At 34.0% G+C, this 18,695-nt stretch overlaps 1 protein-coding gene across 4 annotated transcripts; it reads right to left on the reverse strand.

Annotated features, from left to right (window-relative positions):
* Positions 1-4,119: 4,119 nt before the first annotated feature.
* LOC115995245 (protein TIFY 4B) lies at positions 4,120-11,125 on the reverse strand. Of its 4 annotated transcripts, none has more exons than XM_031119738.1 (9): positions 10,709-11,125; positions 10,255-10,403; positions 9,847-10,004; positions 7,640-7,730; positions 7,397-7,562; positions 6,734-6,793; positions 5,378-5,435; positions 5,033-5,238; positions 4,120-4,526 (listed from the first exon to the last, which is right to left on the reverse strand). In XM_031119738.1, the coding sequence occupies exons 1-9, from the start codon at positions 10,824-10,826 to the stop codon at positions 4,510-4,512; spliced, it is 1,023 nt and encodes a 340-aa protein (XP_030975598.1). In that variant the 5' UTR covers positions 10,827-11,125; the 3' UTR covers positions 4,120-4,509. The 4 variants fall into 4 exon arrangements, with proteins under 4 accessions (XP_030975598.1, XP_030975596.1, XP_030975595.1 ...); XM_031119736.1 differs by having other exon boundaries at positions 5,378-5,441; positions 10,709-11,124; XM_031119735.1 differs by having other exon boundaries at positions 5,033-5,244; positions 10,709-11,123.
* Between the last annotated feature and the right edge of the window lie 7,570 nt (positions 11,126-18,695).

Here is an 18,695-nt window from a genome sequence, read left to right on the forward strand (position 1 = left end):
GCACTAGGGGAAAGAGTAAACGGCTGGCCTAAAGAGGTTCAGCAAGATTGAGTCATTACAGTAGGAATAATAGAACAATATGGCAGGAAATGAGGGAAATCAGGAAGTGGGCCAAAGAAATATAAGGCCCATCATCGAATAAGGCACAGCTCCTAAGAGGAGCGGGAAATCGAAAAGTAGTCCACATAAAAAGTCAAAGAAAAACAAACAGCAGGTTATGTAGGCAAGCCTCCAGACCACGACAGACGAATGAGCAGCAGGCAGATTTTGGACACATATGGAAGGAAGGCACGCGTAAGGCCCAGGCACCACCAGCCTGTACCCAGCCAATATAAGGCATGGTGAGGTCGGGGGTCAGAGATTCAAAGGGCATGGTTTGGTGGTAAGGAGAGGGAAAAATCTATTTTTGAGGTTCCGGCTCAGGCTCTTTCGAGGAAGTGTCTTACTGGGATGACTTACTACCCAAAAAAAGCAAGCTGAGTTGGAACCCCTAGGTGTATGCCATGAGGGATAGGAAGAAAGAAAAAACCCAGACCGTAGCAAGAAAGGATGCCACGGCAGACAAACAAACAAAATACCTTTCTTTGTCTGGTGATAAGGGGGCGGCACACAGACGGATTAGTGGTAGTCGGCTGGTACACTCAGACCAGACAAATGAGGTTAAGGGTTAAAACAGTAAAATCCAGTCACGGCAGGCACTATAAAAAGAGGATCTTGCCGTGAACAAAAAAATAGAGCAACAATGGGAACCATAACTAAGAAATAGGAATTTGAAAAATAGACACCAAGAAATAGAAAAGAAACGAGTGGGAGGGAAAGAAAGAAAACAACCAGAAAGAAAATAAAGTGAGAATTAGAACGGCAGGCATGCACCGGTAGATGGATTCCCTCTCTCCCTCGTGAAATCCTGCTCTCTGTTAAAACCAAAAAAGGCCTCTATGCATAAACCATTTGGGTTTGTTTCTCTCAGGGCAGTTAATCTCTACGGCAGGACTTTTCCTGAGAGATTAATCGCGTTGAGAATGAACGTTCTTTCCTCTCTAGTTTTGCTCCTGCGGACCAGATTTTAGTTGATTTCTTCATCTTCCAATTAACCCATACATATTACTATTTGTCCCCCTTTTATTCTATTCTTTTCCTTCTGGAAAAGTGATTATTATTACTGTAATTGTGTTTGAGGATTGTTTGGTTATTTCCTATTGAGTAGCCAAATATTTTATTTGTTTTATTATTATTATGTTTGTCTGCCACAACTTGTTTGAAACAGCTCTGCCTGCCGCAAGCATGCTCCTGGTAAACCTGGCTTAGTTTGCACACAAGCCGAACCAACTTGAGTTGCAGTTGGACCGGTCCCAATTCCCTTATCCAGAAAACTTGGGCCTAGTGCAGCAGGAAGCAACCCAACACCACTAGCACAGCCCACCACTTTACATATAGTTATTGGATTAAATTCATAATTTTCTAATAAATTAAACTTTTAGGACAATTGATAGTTAATCATGGTATCAAAGTTTAAGATGATCATAAATTCAAATCATATCTCTACTTTACCTCCCACTTAAAAAATTAAAAATCATATTTATTGAATCACACTTATTTTAAAATATTATTTAAGTGATCATTTTAACCCAAAATACAGATTATGGTGATCAATAATGTTATGCGTTATAATTTCTATTGCGGCTGTAGATGGGCAAGGATTTGTTGCTATGGATGTAACCTTTTGTAACACAACCGGACCAAGTAAAGGCCAAGTTGTGTCCGTTTGAAATGGGCTAAACTATCCACATTTTAATAAGGTTTTTAGACTCAGACCGTTCATTGAACCGTAAAAGGGAGGGGTTTAAGGTTTTTGAGGTCGAACCGTGATGACATCATAATTAATGTAGTAATTAATTAAAGCCTAAATATATATATATATTAAATTTATAAAACTAGCAAAATTGACAATATATCTATATAAGTGAGGGGAATTTAATGATTTTCAAGCATATATTTAATAATTAAATAAGAAAGTTAAGAAAATAAAATAATAACCATGAAAACATTAAAATTTATGATTAATTTTTGAAGTAAAGTTGAATATCTTTGAAGGATTTTAATTCTAATTTTTTTTATTCCTTGTAAGAGATGGATAATTTAATTAAGTAGAATAAAATTGTGTTAAGTTGTTTTAAAAAAAAAAAAAAAAAAAAATTGCTAAGGGGTTGGACCACACGGTTCTCACTGGTTCTTGCGGTCCAACCCCAGTTTTAGGGCTTCACGGAATTAACAAAAAATTCGGTTCTTTAGGCTTAAAAAATCGGTTTTCATCCCGGTTCTCGATTTTCACGGTTCGACCTCCCGGTCCGGTTTGGTTCTGACAACACTGAATTTTTATAGCTGTAATTTTGAAGGCTATCAAGACGCATTACATACATATTCTAAAAGGCAATTTTATAAAGAATGTGATAACCGCGGTACAATAAATTGATTTCATATTTGGCAACACAACTATTGTGTTCCAAGATTACAACATTTATCCTCTGGTAATTTTTGGGTACTCCCGAAATACCATAAATGCGTACTTCTTTTTCTCACATGAACTATGAGTTCTACTAATTAAATTTATGATGAGACCTACAATTTATGTGAGAATAAAAAGTACGCATTTATAGTACTCTCAGAGTATTCAATAATTTTCCTTTATCCTCACCTAATCACCTTCCATTGCATGGCAGTATAATTAATGTTATCACCGCACAAGGCAAAACAAACATCAAAATTTATACTAGGACTCTATGGAAGAAAAACATATCTGCGGAGGCTATGGAAGGAGTATTACAACTGTTTATATGCAATCTTTTATGGATAGCCTAATTCAAACCTTTGGGTTGGCACACATGGAATGATTGTAGCTATGCTCTTAATACATTATATTATGTGGAACATGATAATACAGGGTCATGATCAGACACTAGTAACTGGGTTACAACTTACAAGGCCTGGTTATCATGTCATATATGGAGAGGAGGCTACTTATTTCATTGTGTCCACTTTAATGGTGTTTGGCTCTCACAAGTGTAAGCTTATTCTCTCAACTCTCATGCGGGTGTGTTTCACTGTATAAATAGTGGGAAATGATGGGTATTTATATTAGGAAGAGGCTGGAAGCCTGGAACAGTAGGTGATCTAATTAACTCATTACTCATTTCTATTTAGCACGAGCAATTCGATGGTGTGAAATTGACAGGGGCCAGGAAAAGAGTCCCGGCTGCTTTTTAAAGAACTACCACGTGTCAAATTTAATGGGACAAATTTGAATTGGTGAGTGTTCATTCTCCAGCAGCATCAACTTAGACCATAAGCCCAACCCAAATACAACCTAGCAATATATTATTACTAAGCTTTTATTGTTGCTAGCATTTATTGCTGTTACGCTCTTATTAAACCACATCAACAACCACATCATTTACCAATTTTCAACATTCTCTCTTAATTTTAACTTTTTTTTCCTTATTAATTTATCAACTTATTATTATACTTTCTCCAATTTTTCCCCTCCCTTTTACATTTTCATGTATGCAACTATTATGTCAACATTAAATACTGTTGTACTAATTGTAGTACGTGGGTTGCACTTGCACTATTGAAAACCAGGTAAGTCCAACTCAAAAGTCGCACTCATATTGTCTTTCAGTGAGTGAAAATTTTCTTTTAGCGAAAAATAATAAAACGAAAAAAAAAATTATATATATATATATATATAAATACTCTTAAATTTTAGAAACATGATATAACACATATCAGTCAATGATGACTTCAAATAGAATACAATGGAGGAAAAAGAAAACATATGGTCAATCCTACCTAATTTGTTAAGAATTCATAATTGACCGAAATTTTAGGACTAAGACTTCATTATTGTTGTTGTTGCCTGTTGGTCAAGGAAGATGTGTCACTCCCCCCATAAACAAAACAAAGATAGGGTTCAAAAATGCCCAACCACCACACCATCCCCAAATCCCTCAATTGCTAGTGCTGCCACCCTATGACCACCACTATTATCACCACCTCTTAGTAAGACCCTTACTGGAACCCCCGTGGCTAGTACTACTATCTGTAACCATAATCATTGGATAAAGAATACAACTACTTCAACTTGTAGAATAAGCTATTACCATAACAAAAGATAGCATACATTTACATAGTGAACAGAAAATGGCTGCTTGCGGCTCTACCCTCGAAAAAAGAGAAATTCCTAAGGACGGTAAAATGATTCTTGACATTACAAAATTGATCAGGTGAGTGTCACCTCATAACATTTAGAAAAGTGGATCCTCCAAGCAGCATCTCCAGAAATAGACAGTAAAAACTTTCACTGTCCACAAAGCCAGCCCAAATCATGCAAAATGCGGGCCTGTATGAGGCTGACAAGTTGGTTCCCCCTTTCCCTTCTTTGATGTTTGGCAAAGTGACTATCTAAGTAGGGTCTCTATTTAATTGCCAATACCATCTGATTGTTCAAATTCAGCATTCTTGAGCATCTGCAGTGCAATCAACTTATTATCCATAAATGTACAACTTTCAGCTAATCATCTACAAAAACGTTATGTCTTATAGTTGATCAACATAAAAAGAGAAATTTCAATAAAGGGAGAGGATTTGCTGCAACCTTGTATACAGCAATTGCTGCATATAGGGTAAGGTGGCAGCTAAAGAGAAGTGACAAATGTGGGTCATGTGCAATGCACATGACCAGCATTGCAAATGACCAGCTTACCCATGATTTGCTGTCACTTCTCTTTGGCTACCACCTTACCCTATATGCAGCAATTGCTGCATACAAGGTTGCAGCAAATCCTCTCTCAAAAATAAATCACAGGGCTTGTGTCACAATGATACTATTTCTGAGTGGCCTGTGGATCATCTACACATCCCATCTATCTGTTCTGTTGACCTTATTTTTTGGTTGATGAGCTCTAAAAGTTGCATAAAGAAGTTATGCCTATTACAAGCCAAGAAACAGGCAGGGAAGATCTATGCAGCTTACCTTTGTCATTGAGATCAACAGCAAGACCAGCACTCTTTGGCTGATTGTTGCTAGAGTTACTCAAGGCTGGTGGTAGTCCGTGCTGGGGTGGAGAGCTAGTGCTACTCCGGCTTGAATTTCCATTTGGGGTGTTTGTCCTCACTTGATGGTTCAAATACATCTCCAAGCTTGAAGAAGGCAGTCCTGTACTTTTCTTGCTCTTTAATCTTCCCCTTAAAGAATGCGAGCAGAAAAATAAGGAAAATGATTTGTGATGGGATTGAAGGCTTGAAAAGAATTTCAGCATTGAAAGACAGAAGGTGATCAATGTCATGCAATTATGGACAATTTATTCACATTAGTTACCTGTCTTTCCGCTTTTCAAGATATCTCTGCAGCGAGACTTTTCGGTTTGCCTGACCCTCTACATCTTAAGAAAGACCACCAAAAGTTTAAAGGCAAATAAATAACTAATAAGTCTCATACATTGTAAGGCAGGAGAGCTTCTTTAAAATATTAAGCCTCTGAATTATTATTATTATCAATCTCCCATAGCATGCACAGATGTCACATAAAGGCACAGCTTCTATTTGCTTTAAAATTTATATGTAAAAGTATCATATCTAGGTCTGTTGATTATTGAAGAAATAGAGGTGGAATGAAGTAGAATGCTTTAAACTGCAGCGCTGTGATATACAGTACAAAGCAGGGAAGATTGTGTGGGCATTGAATGAACAAAGGGATGGTAATTGTGAACTCAGTCATGGAAGAAATGGAGGTGGAGGCTAACAGTTTGTGTGGCTGCAAAGATAATTTAAGAGATGGTGCCTTACAATGCTGAGGTGACTGAGGACTAAAGCATTAGTGGTTAACTGATTATATATACACACACATGTGTGTCGTTTTCCATGTCACTTAATAGTTATGATGCTAAGTTGGACCGAGGAAACATGATTTTATTGCTGTATCTTGCTTATTGTTTTCGAAAGTGTAAAATACTCTGTAAATGGTTTTAGTTTAATACAAAAAGGGACTTAAAAGAGTCACCATTGGCCTTGTGGTCCAATAAACCTGTGATGCACTCATGAAGCCCATCATAGGAGGATATTGGTTTCAGGAAGAGAAAGGCTCCTCCTCAATTTTGTGCCAAAGCCCTCTCAGGCAGCAATGAAGAGTAATAAACTTGGCCTAGGGGTCTTAACAAGTTCTAGAGAAAACCCCTAAAATATGTTTCATTTTTCAGATAAGTAATAAATTTGATCAAAGAAGAGAAACTACCTCAAGTATAGATGAAGTGGTTTAAAAATTACAAAGTGAGATCTACAAACAAAAAGAAAGAGAATCAATGAAATCTTCAACAACCACTAAATTATTTATTTTTTAAAGATTGGATTACAGTTCAGAAAATATTCTTTACAGAATGGCCTTCTTAGACTTGGCAAATGGTCCCAAGTTTTGTTTTTTTTTTTTTTTTTTTTTTTTTTTTTTTTTTTTTTTTTTTTGTGTATATATTCCATTAGAGCATGCAAGTGTTTAGTAATTAGGTATATATCACCAAAACCATGTATATCCTTGCCTGCCTTAATATTTTTACAATAATAATTTCTTCGTGTAACAACTATTAACATCTATATATAATTTTTTCACCCTAAATGAGAACCATCACAATTATATGCAAACTATATCATGCTATAATAATACAAGCAAACCAAAGTTTCTTACCAGGGTCACGAGTAATGTTCCCTTTCTCCCTATACTGCTGAGAATATTCTGTCATCTTCTCTGTGTAATAAAAAAAAAATCATCAGTTACCTAGCTATCAATCGCTCAAAAGTTACTGTTTTTTTACATTGGTTATTTCAATATTATCAATTGTGAAAGAGTTTGAACTATCACAATATTCACAGCCAGAAACATTCATCTCCTGTGAGCATTGCCAAATTGACTTGTTACCAATTGCTCAAAACTCAATGAACGTTGAGGCAGTATTTTGAAAAACAATTAAACGAAGATCCAGGAAATTCATTTAGAAAGCTCTAGGTTGCCCCATTTTGTGTGCCATTGGCATTGGAGTAATGCATAGTATAAAAAAATGCAATGAACAAGACTAGTACAGCACGCCTATATCACAGAAAATAACTTTCCTCCAGACAATGAAGTCCTTTTTACTTTCAACTATTAAGATTGATTTTAAAAGCAAGGGAATTTACGATAGTGATGCTATCCATTTCCGAATATGAAAGAGGGAGATGCCATTACCATTCCCAGGATTTACTTCTCTATTTAGCATAGTTTCAAGTACAGCTGAAAGCAACCCTGAGGTAAGATAATCCATAGCAATCTAAAATTACAGCATCCAGAGGGTAGGCTAGCCCAAAAGTTTACCCGTTTGCATCATCTGCGAGATTGTGGTACTAGGAGGAATAAGGTGATCTTTATCATTTGGTGCTGGTAAATGGTATGGAAAGGACCAAAGACCTCCAGGTCTACCAATTGTATCATCCTGAGGCAAATGAACTGGACTTGCTGCTAGGTTCATGATTGCCTGTGCCTGCAAATCAAGATATTTCTGTATTGGATCGCCAATATGCTACTGGAGTGTATCCAAGCAAAGAGAGAGTTAATTACCTTATCAGGGGGCACTCCCTCATACACGTTCACCTTGCCACAGTAGAAAATTGTCATTTGACCCACTGCTCCATTTGTTGCACATGGACTCCTGTGGGTACATTTTCCAAATACCTTTTTCTTAAAACTTATATAAAAATTAACAAAAGGAAATTAATTAGAATGAAATGTGGACTGAATTGTGCTGGTTAATATAAACTATTTACATGTTATTTTTCTTTCTCAAAAAGTAGCCATAGAATCTGCATTTGTTAAATAAAACTAAATATATAGTTTTTTTTTTTTTTTTGAGAAACTAAATATATAGTTAAATCATCAAAGTTAAGTGATAAAGAAAAATTCATTCCAACAGTGCAAAGCAATGCTCACAATTACATGCTATTCATCAAGTACAAAACAAGTTGATTTCTGGACTGGTGTTTCCACATCTGCCAGATCATCAACATATGACTTTAAACTGCCATCAATTTCATAAATTTAGTTTAAAATAAAATAGATTTTTTTTAATTAAAAAAAAAAAGACAAAAAAGAAGGGGGGGGGGGGGAACTATATTCTTTACTTGTCCTGAAACTCAGCAACAGAGAAAAAAGCATTGGTTCTTTCTCAAAGGTTCACCTGCTGACAGGCTATTTGACGAGCAGAGACTGTTGCAATTTACAACAGAATACAGGAGAAGAATAAAGAAGATGAGAAGGAAATATAAAATTCTTAGACATACAAGCTCTGGGGGGTGGAAAATATTGTGAAACCCAACCCATCTTTGACCTTAAAAGAAAATGTGAAATAAAGGAATTTAATCATTATGTGGAATCAAAAACTTGTTTTTGCTGATTATGAACCATTTTCTAGAATAAATATTAACAAGTAAAGCCAAAATATGGTTTTCAGATAAGGAATTGAAAATGGGGTGAGATATTGCCCTGCTCACAATGGTTCACTAAAATTAATTCAGACTGAGAGTAGAACAGTGTATTCAATATAATACAAGCTTTCATGATACAAAGGTTTTTAGTAAACAAAATGAAAAATGTTCTGACAACAAGCCAAGCAGTTTCACTTTTGGTTAAGTCCCCCTCATACAATTGCTTGCAGCCATGCATTGAATGGTACATATACTAATCAACAGATGACAGTTTTATATCATTTTGTTCTACACACAGACATGCACAAAAGTTGCCATTTCATTGCATAGTAGGGATGCATGCTGATAAGGCCATAGGAAATAATCAAGTACGTAGTAAACAATTAATACAGATAAGTCAATAAAAATGGGGCGATGAAACAGGTGCTATTATTAGGAAGTTCGTCCATTCAATGACCTATCAGCACCTAAAGTTATATCTCCCTGCAAACAGTTTTTGAATGAAAACTTAAGTAACTGCATCGTAGGGCCTATTTCGGAAGTAGATGACCACAAGAATGGCAGTGTCACGACTGGTGCAGCCAAATACACAGACCTCTCCTTTGGGCAGACGACATGTGGTAGTCGACTTTATTCGAATTTCATCAATATTATACTTTCTATCAGTTTAGGTCCAAAACTTAAGATGCATCACTATCTTGTCCATTGACAGGGTGAAAACAAGACATCTGATATATATATCCAACTAAGTTCCCGCCCTACATGGTAAGGAAACTCCTATTCCAGCAACTTTGGCTTCATCATACCCCACACTGAATACCAACCATATTGTACTTCCAAATGAACTGGTACAAGCTTATAGAATTCGGAATCAGCATATCTGTGTCGGTGGGGTTCAATCTTTATTGAGCTCATCATGTTAGGTTAAAAACCTCATAACCATGTCGTAAATTAATAAATCGAAACCAAGACCCCTCTTATTGTTTCTAACTCCCCACATTCAGCTACCATGTTGTTAATTTTAAACAAAGATAGAATTTTCCTCCAAATGAGTATCCATGTGTACTTTAATTCACATGACATATATAATACTAGTAATGTGACTTGTTTAATTGATTTAATTAGTCATAAGATTTAATAAAAGTGGAATGGTCTCATGACCTTGGATTGATGGCACCATCAGTTCACTAACTCACTAAGCATACACATTGCGGCCGAAACAGAACAAAATTTCACAAAAATGTAAACCTGTGTAGCTCTAATCAAACAAATTCATAGCAAATCCAAATAGCTAATTTATGCAGTAAGTCAAGCGAAACATAATAATGAAATAAAAAATAAGACCTTGGACTAATGGCATTGTTATCAGTGTCGACACAGGGTAGCTCTCCTGAAGGACCCAATTTCGGAGGATCCATTCTCCCATGTGGCTCTTCCGCCGATACCGAAACCTGGACATCCGGACTTGGTTCCTCAACCGAATCAACCGAATTCGAAGTCCCCTACACACACATAAACCCCAATTATTCAACAACATAGTCACATTATTCCAAAAAAAAAAAAAAAAAAATTACAAACATTCCAAAAGTCAGCGCATTTTCAACATTCAGAGTCAAAAACAAATAAACAAAACAACTAACTTTTTTTTTAACGGTAAACTGATGTCAAAGCTAAAAAAAAAAAAAAAAAAAAAAACAAACATCCTTAAAATAAGGAAAAGGGTTAGAGTAAGAGAGAGAGAAAGGCGCTGACGTGGCCGGGTTGCGATTGAGGAGGAACAACCCTCCTCCGAAGGTTATGAGTGGCGGAAACGTCGTCGTCGTCGCAAGGTTCAAGGAGAGCTTTAAGGGAAATCACTTGTTGGATCGCCTGCGATTTGTTCCACGACGGCCTTCGCATTCCTGTACGTACGGACACGTGTGTCACTCTTTTTTGTGTCTCATTATTAATAATAATAATCCTCACACTACTATAATAATAATTAAATTTAATCATATCCCACTACTAATTATAAAATATAAAATAAACAAACATTATTATTATATAGAAAGTAGTAGTAGGCGGTTTAGTTTACAGTTTTAAAGAGTTGAAGAGAGAGTTTAAAGAGAAGTTGAGGTAGGTAAGTAGCGGAAAATACGGAGAGAAAGGGAGGACAAAAGTGGAAATATGGGGGGAAAGAAAAGAGAGCAAAAAAAAAAAAAGGAACCTTTGTCTTTGAGATATTTGCGGCAATCCTCGCGGGTGAGCTGAGAAATGTCTTCCTCAGTCAGCTGCTTTAGGGGTTTCTCCAGTATAGACCCGTACGTCGTCGTGGCGGCGTTCATCGCTTCCGATTCGCCGCCGCTACCAACTGATCTGACCACTCACTCGCTCGCTCACTCCCTAATTTTTTTTTTTTTTTGCAAAGGGGTTTAATAAAATAAAAAAAAAAAAAAAATGGTTACTCTGTTTAGTGATAGTGAGCGAGTGAGAGTCTGTGCGTCAAAATAAAATGTGAGTGTGTGAGACAGAGAGAGTGAAGAAGTGAAGTGTGAAGTGTGAGAGGTTATTGTTTTTGTTTTAGAGAGAGAGAGAGAGAGAGTGGCCGCGGCGTGTGAGTCTGTCTGTCTCCTCTTTGCTAGGGGCTCTTTAGAAGCTAGAATGCACCCTAGACTGCCACGTATGCTGCCTCTCTCTATTATATCATCAACTTAAACTTAATTAAACTTTCTCTCTCTTTCTCTTTACACTTTACTGTTCTTCTTCCTTTTTTTCTTTTTTATAATCAATCATCATATATTATTTTAATCATTTTTCTTAATGTCTTTTTTTTTGTCCAAAATAAATATCTGGTCTTGTGGTCTACACTACATGAATAAGAATAATTAATTAATGTCTGTAATGAATACCTGTCATATTTTATTACCATAAATAAGTTTACAATTTTTATCACGATTTTCTTACATTATATACTGATGTTATTTGTTACTTTCTGATGTATCATTACTTTTTTTTCTATTAATTATAGTCAGTCACATAAAAAAAAATTGTGGCAATTTTATTTTTTTTTTGCAAAATTATTCTTATTTCTTTTTTATTAGAAGATGAAATACTATAAAGAATTAAAATCACCACTCGTGTAAACTTATTGGAAAGCGAGTCTAGTTGAATATTGTACAATATCATCTGTCTAAAGTGGAAGCAGCAAGTGTTGTACGCTCTGAATAAGCTTTCTCGGGCCACGCGGTTTCTTTTTAATGTTAAAAAAATGCGGTATTAGTTAAGAGACTATTTTGAGAAATATTTTATGAAAAAAATAATTAAATAATTAATTTTGTATGATAACCTTTTATATTTTTATATAAATAATATCAAAACTTTTTATATATGGTTTAATATTTGCCCTAAAGTCATCAGTTAACATATATATATATATATATATATATTCAATTAAGTGGTTGAGTTTGCACTTATTTGTTAGAGTCTTAGAGACAAAATAATAAAATAAAAATTAGTTTTAAGTTTTAACTTATTAAAAAAAAGTTTATTTGATAAATCGTGAGACAAAAACAAGAAAATAAAAGTTAAACTTATTTTTCCCAATGCTTGGATCCCAATATTTCCACGGATTTTGTTATTCCCAATTTATATCATCAAGTTTCCTATATTCAAAGTATTAATTCAAGTTTCCATATATTTCTAGTGCCAAATCTTTCAAGTAAGTTTTTAATCCAATCAAAGTATCAGCTGTGTGAACTTAATTATTTTATAATAATTATTGTTTTCAACATCTTAATTTTAGTTTTAAAAAAAAAATACATCTTTTTTTTTTTTGGTTTAAAGAAAATTGGTAGAGGGGATGACTAATGTAGTTTCTCTACCTAGACATGATCATAATAACACCCTACCCACTTCTTATGAAATCTCATACTTTTGATCTATATGAGAAATTCACTTATTTTTTAGGTCGACCATTTGGGCTGAAGATAGAATACAAAGAACACCAACACAATAATACACAACTAATTATTGAGACTTGAAATCAAATCAACATCATAATTATTTATTACCGTCTTTTAACCCGTTGTTTTATATAATGAAATTAATATCTGTCTTACTTGTACCACCTCCAACCAATCCTTCATGTCCACTTCTACTGGTCTCAGCTAGGCTCACTGGTCACTAGGACCAAACTTTTTGGTCTCTCCTCTCTCTCTTTCTCTCTGTATCTCACTTGGTAACATTGAGTCGTTTAATTAATAAGCCCACAGAAACCACAACAATACCAATATATATATGAACCCAACTGAATTGGTTCTTACCTCTTGATCAATCAATATATTTGACCATCCTTAGATTGGTCACCTCTCGGTCCTCTCTGCTTATTAATTCAAACATGCATGCATTCGAATTTATTAACTACTCTCCATATGGGAGAAGGAAACCACACCCTCACTATCACGTCTTCTAATCTCAGCTGCACTTGGACCCCCCTCTTAGTTGGCAAAGTGTGTTTGGTAGAAGAATTTGATTAATGTTGTTGGGATGTTTTTGATATACATGTAAATGAAAAAATACGTGAAAATATGTGTAATATTGTTTAAAATGCTCAAAAGTGTGTTTAAACTTCCTTACCAAACATCCAAACCTCTTATTTATTTATTTTTTTTTCTTTCTTGTTTTACTCGGCAATGCTGATTGAGATTTTAATCATCAAATTACGTTATGTCTTTTATCTTGTTTATGTTTTCAGTTTTTTAAGTAACCATTTATTTAAGACGACTTACGGCTTAGCCTGAATTTCTACTTTTTTAACCCCCTGAATTTTCTTAAAGAGTTTTCAAGGCCTAAAAAGAATAACTTTTTAACTCCGGGCCTGGCCTTATGGGGCCTGATCTGTTACCTTTCTCTTCGTACGTTTTATTTCTTTCTCTGCACCGATAGTTTTAAGCCCAATCCGTACTTTCAGGATTTGAAATTTTGAATATGACCTGAAAGGCTGAAATTGCTGCTCAAGGGGTCAAGGTTTAAGTATGTGAAGTGGGTCGTGCCATTTTATACGGAACCGTAAACTGATACATGAAGTTCTCTCGCTAGTTTTTTGTGCAGGACTTTGAGACTTTCAATGTTTATTTAGTGTTAGATTTTAATCATAAAATTAGTCTTTTTTTTTTCTTTTTTTTTTTGAAACCAATCATAAAATTAGTCATTAAGGTCTTTTATTATTGAATAAGGAATCAGAGTTTAGATCCCGCTTATACAAAGAGGAGATTAAGGGAATTAAAAATTTATAACAACCCTCTCTCATATTGAACATATATATATATATATATATATATATAAATTAAGTGATAACAATAAAGTAAAACACTTATACTGAAACGTATTACTATAAAACACAAGCTGAAAAAGTTTCAATAGAAATGTATTGCTATAAGAATATTGGATAAGACTTAGGTATAGTTCTTAAGTTTACTTCTTAAATTTCTGTCATGTAGCTTTTTTAACATGAGATGGAAGTATATTTTTTTAGTTAAGTAATCATATGACAAAATCTTAAGAGGAGACTTAAGGAACAACAGTACTTAAGGTATGGTACATCAATTTTGTCAAAAAATATTTTATTACAAAATCCGAACTTGGTAAAGATGAGATGTAAAACTCATATTTTACACCGTTCAATAAGAGATTACCACATTAGTTTTTTACTTAAAACTTAATACATCTTACTACACTTAATGACATTTTAATAAATTTCCAGTTAAGTTAGATTTTCAAATGAGTATTAAAATTGATTGAAATTGGTTATGTCTATTCTTTAATATGTAATATGATGATGTGGTATGTTAGAATTGAATGAGTAAAATTTGAGTTTTACACCACATCCTTATTAAATTTAATTAGGGGTGTCAATTCGGGTTAGCGTGTCAGGTTCGTGTCGTGTCGAGATAGGGGTATTCGACTAAATGACTCAACCCTAACCCGACCCATTTAATAATCGTGTCATGATCCTTCAACCCTAACCCGACCTGTTAATAAGGCGGGTTGACCTGACCCAAACCATTTAACACTCTTAATAATCGAGTCGTGTTAGGTTGACACGAATATAGCACAACCCATTTCAACCTGCATAATATTAAATATAACATCCATCTAGAAATTTTTTTTTTACATCCCAAAAAGCAGTGCATACACCTCAAGTCTTCAACCCACATTCAAAATAATATAGTTCAACAAAAATATAACATTCATCTAGAAATAAATTATTTACACTCCAAAAGAAGTGCATACACTTCAACCCAAATTCAAAATAACAAATTTTAACAAAAATAAAATAATATAGTTCAACAAAAATATAATATCCTTAGAACTCACCAGATGCTAAGTATCAATACTGAAAGAATTTGAGCAAACAGTAAACTAATCCTGACTATGACCACGATCATCATCCATAGATTCTTTGTTGATGTCAAAATTCATAATATCTTCCACAAGCTCATCCAATTTTATTTGTGCAAGTTCTATGCCCAAAAAAAAAAAAAAAAAGGTATTAGTAATTCTAGGATCTGAAAGTTTCAATTTCTAATTATATCCCTTGTAAATTTTTGTAATTACTCACTTTGCTTTTTAAATTTAAAATATATGTTGGATATAAAAGGTATTTGACAAATCAAAAATAAAATAAATATTTATTTGTTATACGAGTTAAATGGGTTGTATTAAGTGGGTCATTTCGGGTTGACAAAAATAAATTGGCGTGTCAAACGTGTCTATTGCGAGTTATACGGGTTGACCCGCTTATGACACGTTTCTTATCGTGTCGCTTTCAGGTTGACCCAGTTATGACCCAAACCCATTAAGGCCCAACTCTAACCCGAAAAAACTCGTGTTGGATTCGTGTCGTGTTTGCGGGTTGGGTCAAACATTGACACCCCTAAATTTAATCTCTTTATTAAAATCCTAAACCCAAAATTAAAAACTAAAGCTGCTAGCTAGACACAAATCCCAATGTGTTAATGTTGTTGTATGCTTTAAAAACAATGGAGTGCAAATTTTACTAGAAAATATTTACAAGTTAATGTGCCAATGAATGAGATTGGTGTGACCACAACATGATGCTAAATGAGTATTTAAATTATTATTTTTTAATGATTATTGACACATTAATACCTATATAGTAAAATTTGTAATAACCCTGACATACCTTTTTAAAAAAAAAAAATGTTCTATGGATTAAATCACACTTGAAAAAAGTTAAAGGTCATGATATAAAGATTATAGAATTAATCTTAATAACATATATGGTAAACATTTCTGTATTTTTGTTACAATTTTTAAAAAAATAAACGTAACATACTCATACTATACACGTATCATTCTTTATCTGTTGCTATATTTTTATGTCGAATTTTTTAAATGTACTTTTCTTGAAAGATACCAAATTATATGCGTCCGTATACATACTTACAATTAAACCCGTACTGTATTTTACCAGCTATATGTCTCATAACTATCGTGTTTTGGAAAATACACAATAGAATCATTCAACCTTCCTAAACTTAGGTGTAACTTAGCTTACCTTATATGTTTTTTTTTTTTTTTTTTTTTAATTACTGTCTCGAAAACAACCCGAATCACACAACACAGTAATCGTATCCGTTAATTCTATAAAGTCAAATATATATGTTTTATCTAAATAATTGTTTTCCGTTTTCTTTTTTATTTATTTAATATTTCCTGAAGTATTGTTAAAATTTAAACTAAACTCCTTAAATGATATCCGATTAGACAAATGGGGACGTTTCACAAAATTTATTTTCAATGTGTAAGTCTATAGGACCAGACTAAAGTGTATAAAAATAAAAAAAATCACTCCTTTGGTCGCAATTATCTTACATAATGTTACTATCATATGAACTCACCAATCACAATCTACCACGTTAACAATTATTGCAAAAGTTGTGATTTTTTTATCTTTATATGGGTACATAATTTGATTTTATTTTGTGAAAAATCTATAAACTAATAAAAGTATCATTTAATAGAACATTGAACGCATCTTAACTTATGTACTTAGTGCAATTGTTAACAAAGACCACATTAACCAATGAGTATAAACAATTTTATCTTCTTCCTAGGAAAATATATTCAATCATGTGATTTTATTTATTAAAGTAAATGTTAGAATTATTGTTAAATTATTAAATTCACGATTGTCTAACACTTTAAACTTTTTGAAAAATTGGTAATTTATCATAATATTAAAGTAGGAAATATAAGTTCAATTTTTGTTTCCACTTTACATTCTGTTTAAAGTGTTAAGAATCTCATTTGTTAAGCTTCACTTATTGCATATGGAAGTTTAGGCCCACAAACCATAAGAAGTGTTATAATTATTAGTTAATAACCAAATTTATTATTTTTTAGCAATTTAATTTTTTGAAATAATTAATAATTTATTATACGTCATAGAATTTAGTTAAGAAACTCTATGTCACTACACCTTTGAAAAGAAATGTATTCAAACTCTACCCTCTTGTACGGGGGTGGAAAAGAATACCCAACTTGGACTTTGTTGCCCACTTCTTTCCCATTCAATTTGCATGAATTTCTTCATGAGAAAGTTTTTTTTTTTTAAGAAACAAACACACACAAAAGAGATGAAAAGTGATTCTAATATAAAGGCACACCACAACTGCACTTAAAAGTCATGATAATTTTTAAGAGAGGGGAAGACCATTTATGAGAAAGTTTAGAAATAAAAAAATTTAACATTCATTAATATAGTAGATTATCTGTCATAAGTTAAAAGAGTAATGTTAACAGTGAAACAAATAAAAATTAGTAAAAATTTACCATTTGAATATGTGTGAAAAATTTGTCAATTTTTGTTGAGTAGTTACCATTACTCTTTTCTCCTAACAAGTCCTATCTCATAAATGGCATTTGGAATATACAGTAAATTAAATGGTCTGGTCTGTATTTGATCCCAAAGGCCATCACAATCATTCAGGGTATAGTAGGTCCACCTGCTGGACCCACCCACCCTTATGCCAAACAATAAAACAAACAGTCTCACTCTCTCTCTCTCTCATCTTTTGGGTATGTGTTTTCTTTGACTTAAGACTTTTTACTCAGACATATAGTCACACGCTCACACGCAAAAAAAAACGCCTGCAATAAGCCAATAATAGCCTAGCTCCCATCACACTCTTTCATACCATGGTTTGTTTCATCACTCTCCTGAACTGATGAGCCATCATCATATGTATTACTAAAAATCTTCCTCATCATCAGATTGTTGCTAACCACCTCGGCGATGGGCGTACTGCACCACCGCGGCCACCACCACCACCATCATCAAACTCTCACAGCCTTAACAACATTTCTCTTATTTGCCTCAGCTGCCACTGCCGTCACTCTCTCTTTACTAGGTAAGCACATCAATTAAAACTCTTTTCAAAAACAAAGAAATATTTCTTTAAAACTCTTTAAATTGATCACTTCCTCTTTTATGTGCTAGGCACTAGTGAAGCTGAAGCGGAGAGAGACAAAAGTGATGCAAAAGGAGAAGTATTTGAACAAGGTTTTGGGGTTATTATTAGTAGTAGAAGAAGACTAGGCTTGGGTTCATCACCACCCACGTGTAGATCCAAGTGTGGAAGGTGCTCACCGTGTAAGCCAGTTCACGTGGCGATTCACCCTGGTGTGACCACTCCACTAGAGTACTACCCTGAAGCTTGGCGATGCCAGTGTAAGAATAAGCTCTACATGCCTTAACAAAACAAAGAAAACCACACCATGATGAGCAAGAGCAAGCAAAACACTGGAGAAAACAACAAAAACAAAGTAGATATTTTTGTGTAATTTTAGCTATCTTTTAGTGGTTTACCTACTTCTACTTGCCTTGCCTGCGGCTTTGGTGGTTCTTTTTAGGTTATTATTACTGGGATGGTTTTGCTTTACTTTGAGGGAAAAGAGGAATCGTTGGGAATGTAAGAAGTTAATTTTAGGTTATATTATCGAGAGGGATAGATCTCTATCCTTCTCCCTCTCTGTTAGCTTATGATGATGATATTTTTGGTCCTTAATTTATTTTTTGGATTTGCATTAATGTGAAATGGAAGTTAAAGCTGTAATTAACATATTGAACTTCTCAAAAATGGTAGTATAAAGTTGCTTTCCATTTTGAATTTCTCTTTCTTCTTCTTCTT

The sequence above is a fragment of the Quercus lobata genome, chromosome 6 (assembly GCF_001633185.2).
Source record: "Quercus lobata isolate SW786 chromosome 6, ValleyOak3.0 Primary Assembly, whole genome shotgun sequence".
NCBI classification, from domain to species: Eukaryota; Viridiplantae; Streptophyta; class Magnoliopsida; order Fagales; family Fagaceae; genus Quercus; species Quercus lobata.

What these genes read in the sequence shown, in the direction of transcription:
- LOC115995245 (XM_031119734.1), bottom strand. Translation starts at nt 10,826, where the DNA reads ATGAACGCCGCCACGACGACGTACGGGTCTATACTGGAGAAACCCCTA. An exon ending in AGGGAGTGCCCCCTGATAAG is followed by an intron (nt 7,563 to 7,639) that starts GTAATTAACTCT and finishes CTTGATTTGCAG; the next exon opens with GCACAGGCAATCATGAACCT. An exon ending in CTTGAAAAGCGGAAAGACAG is followed by an intron (nt 5,245 to 5,377) that starts GTAACTAATGTG and finishes GCATTCTTTAAG; the next exon opens with GGGAAGATTAAAGAGCAAGA.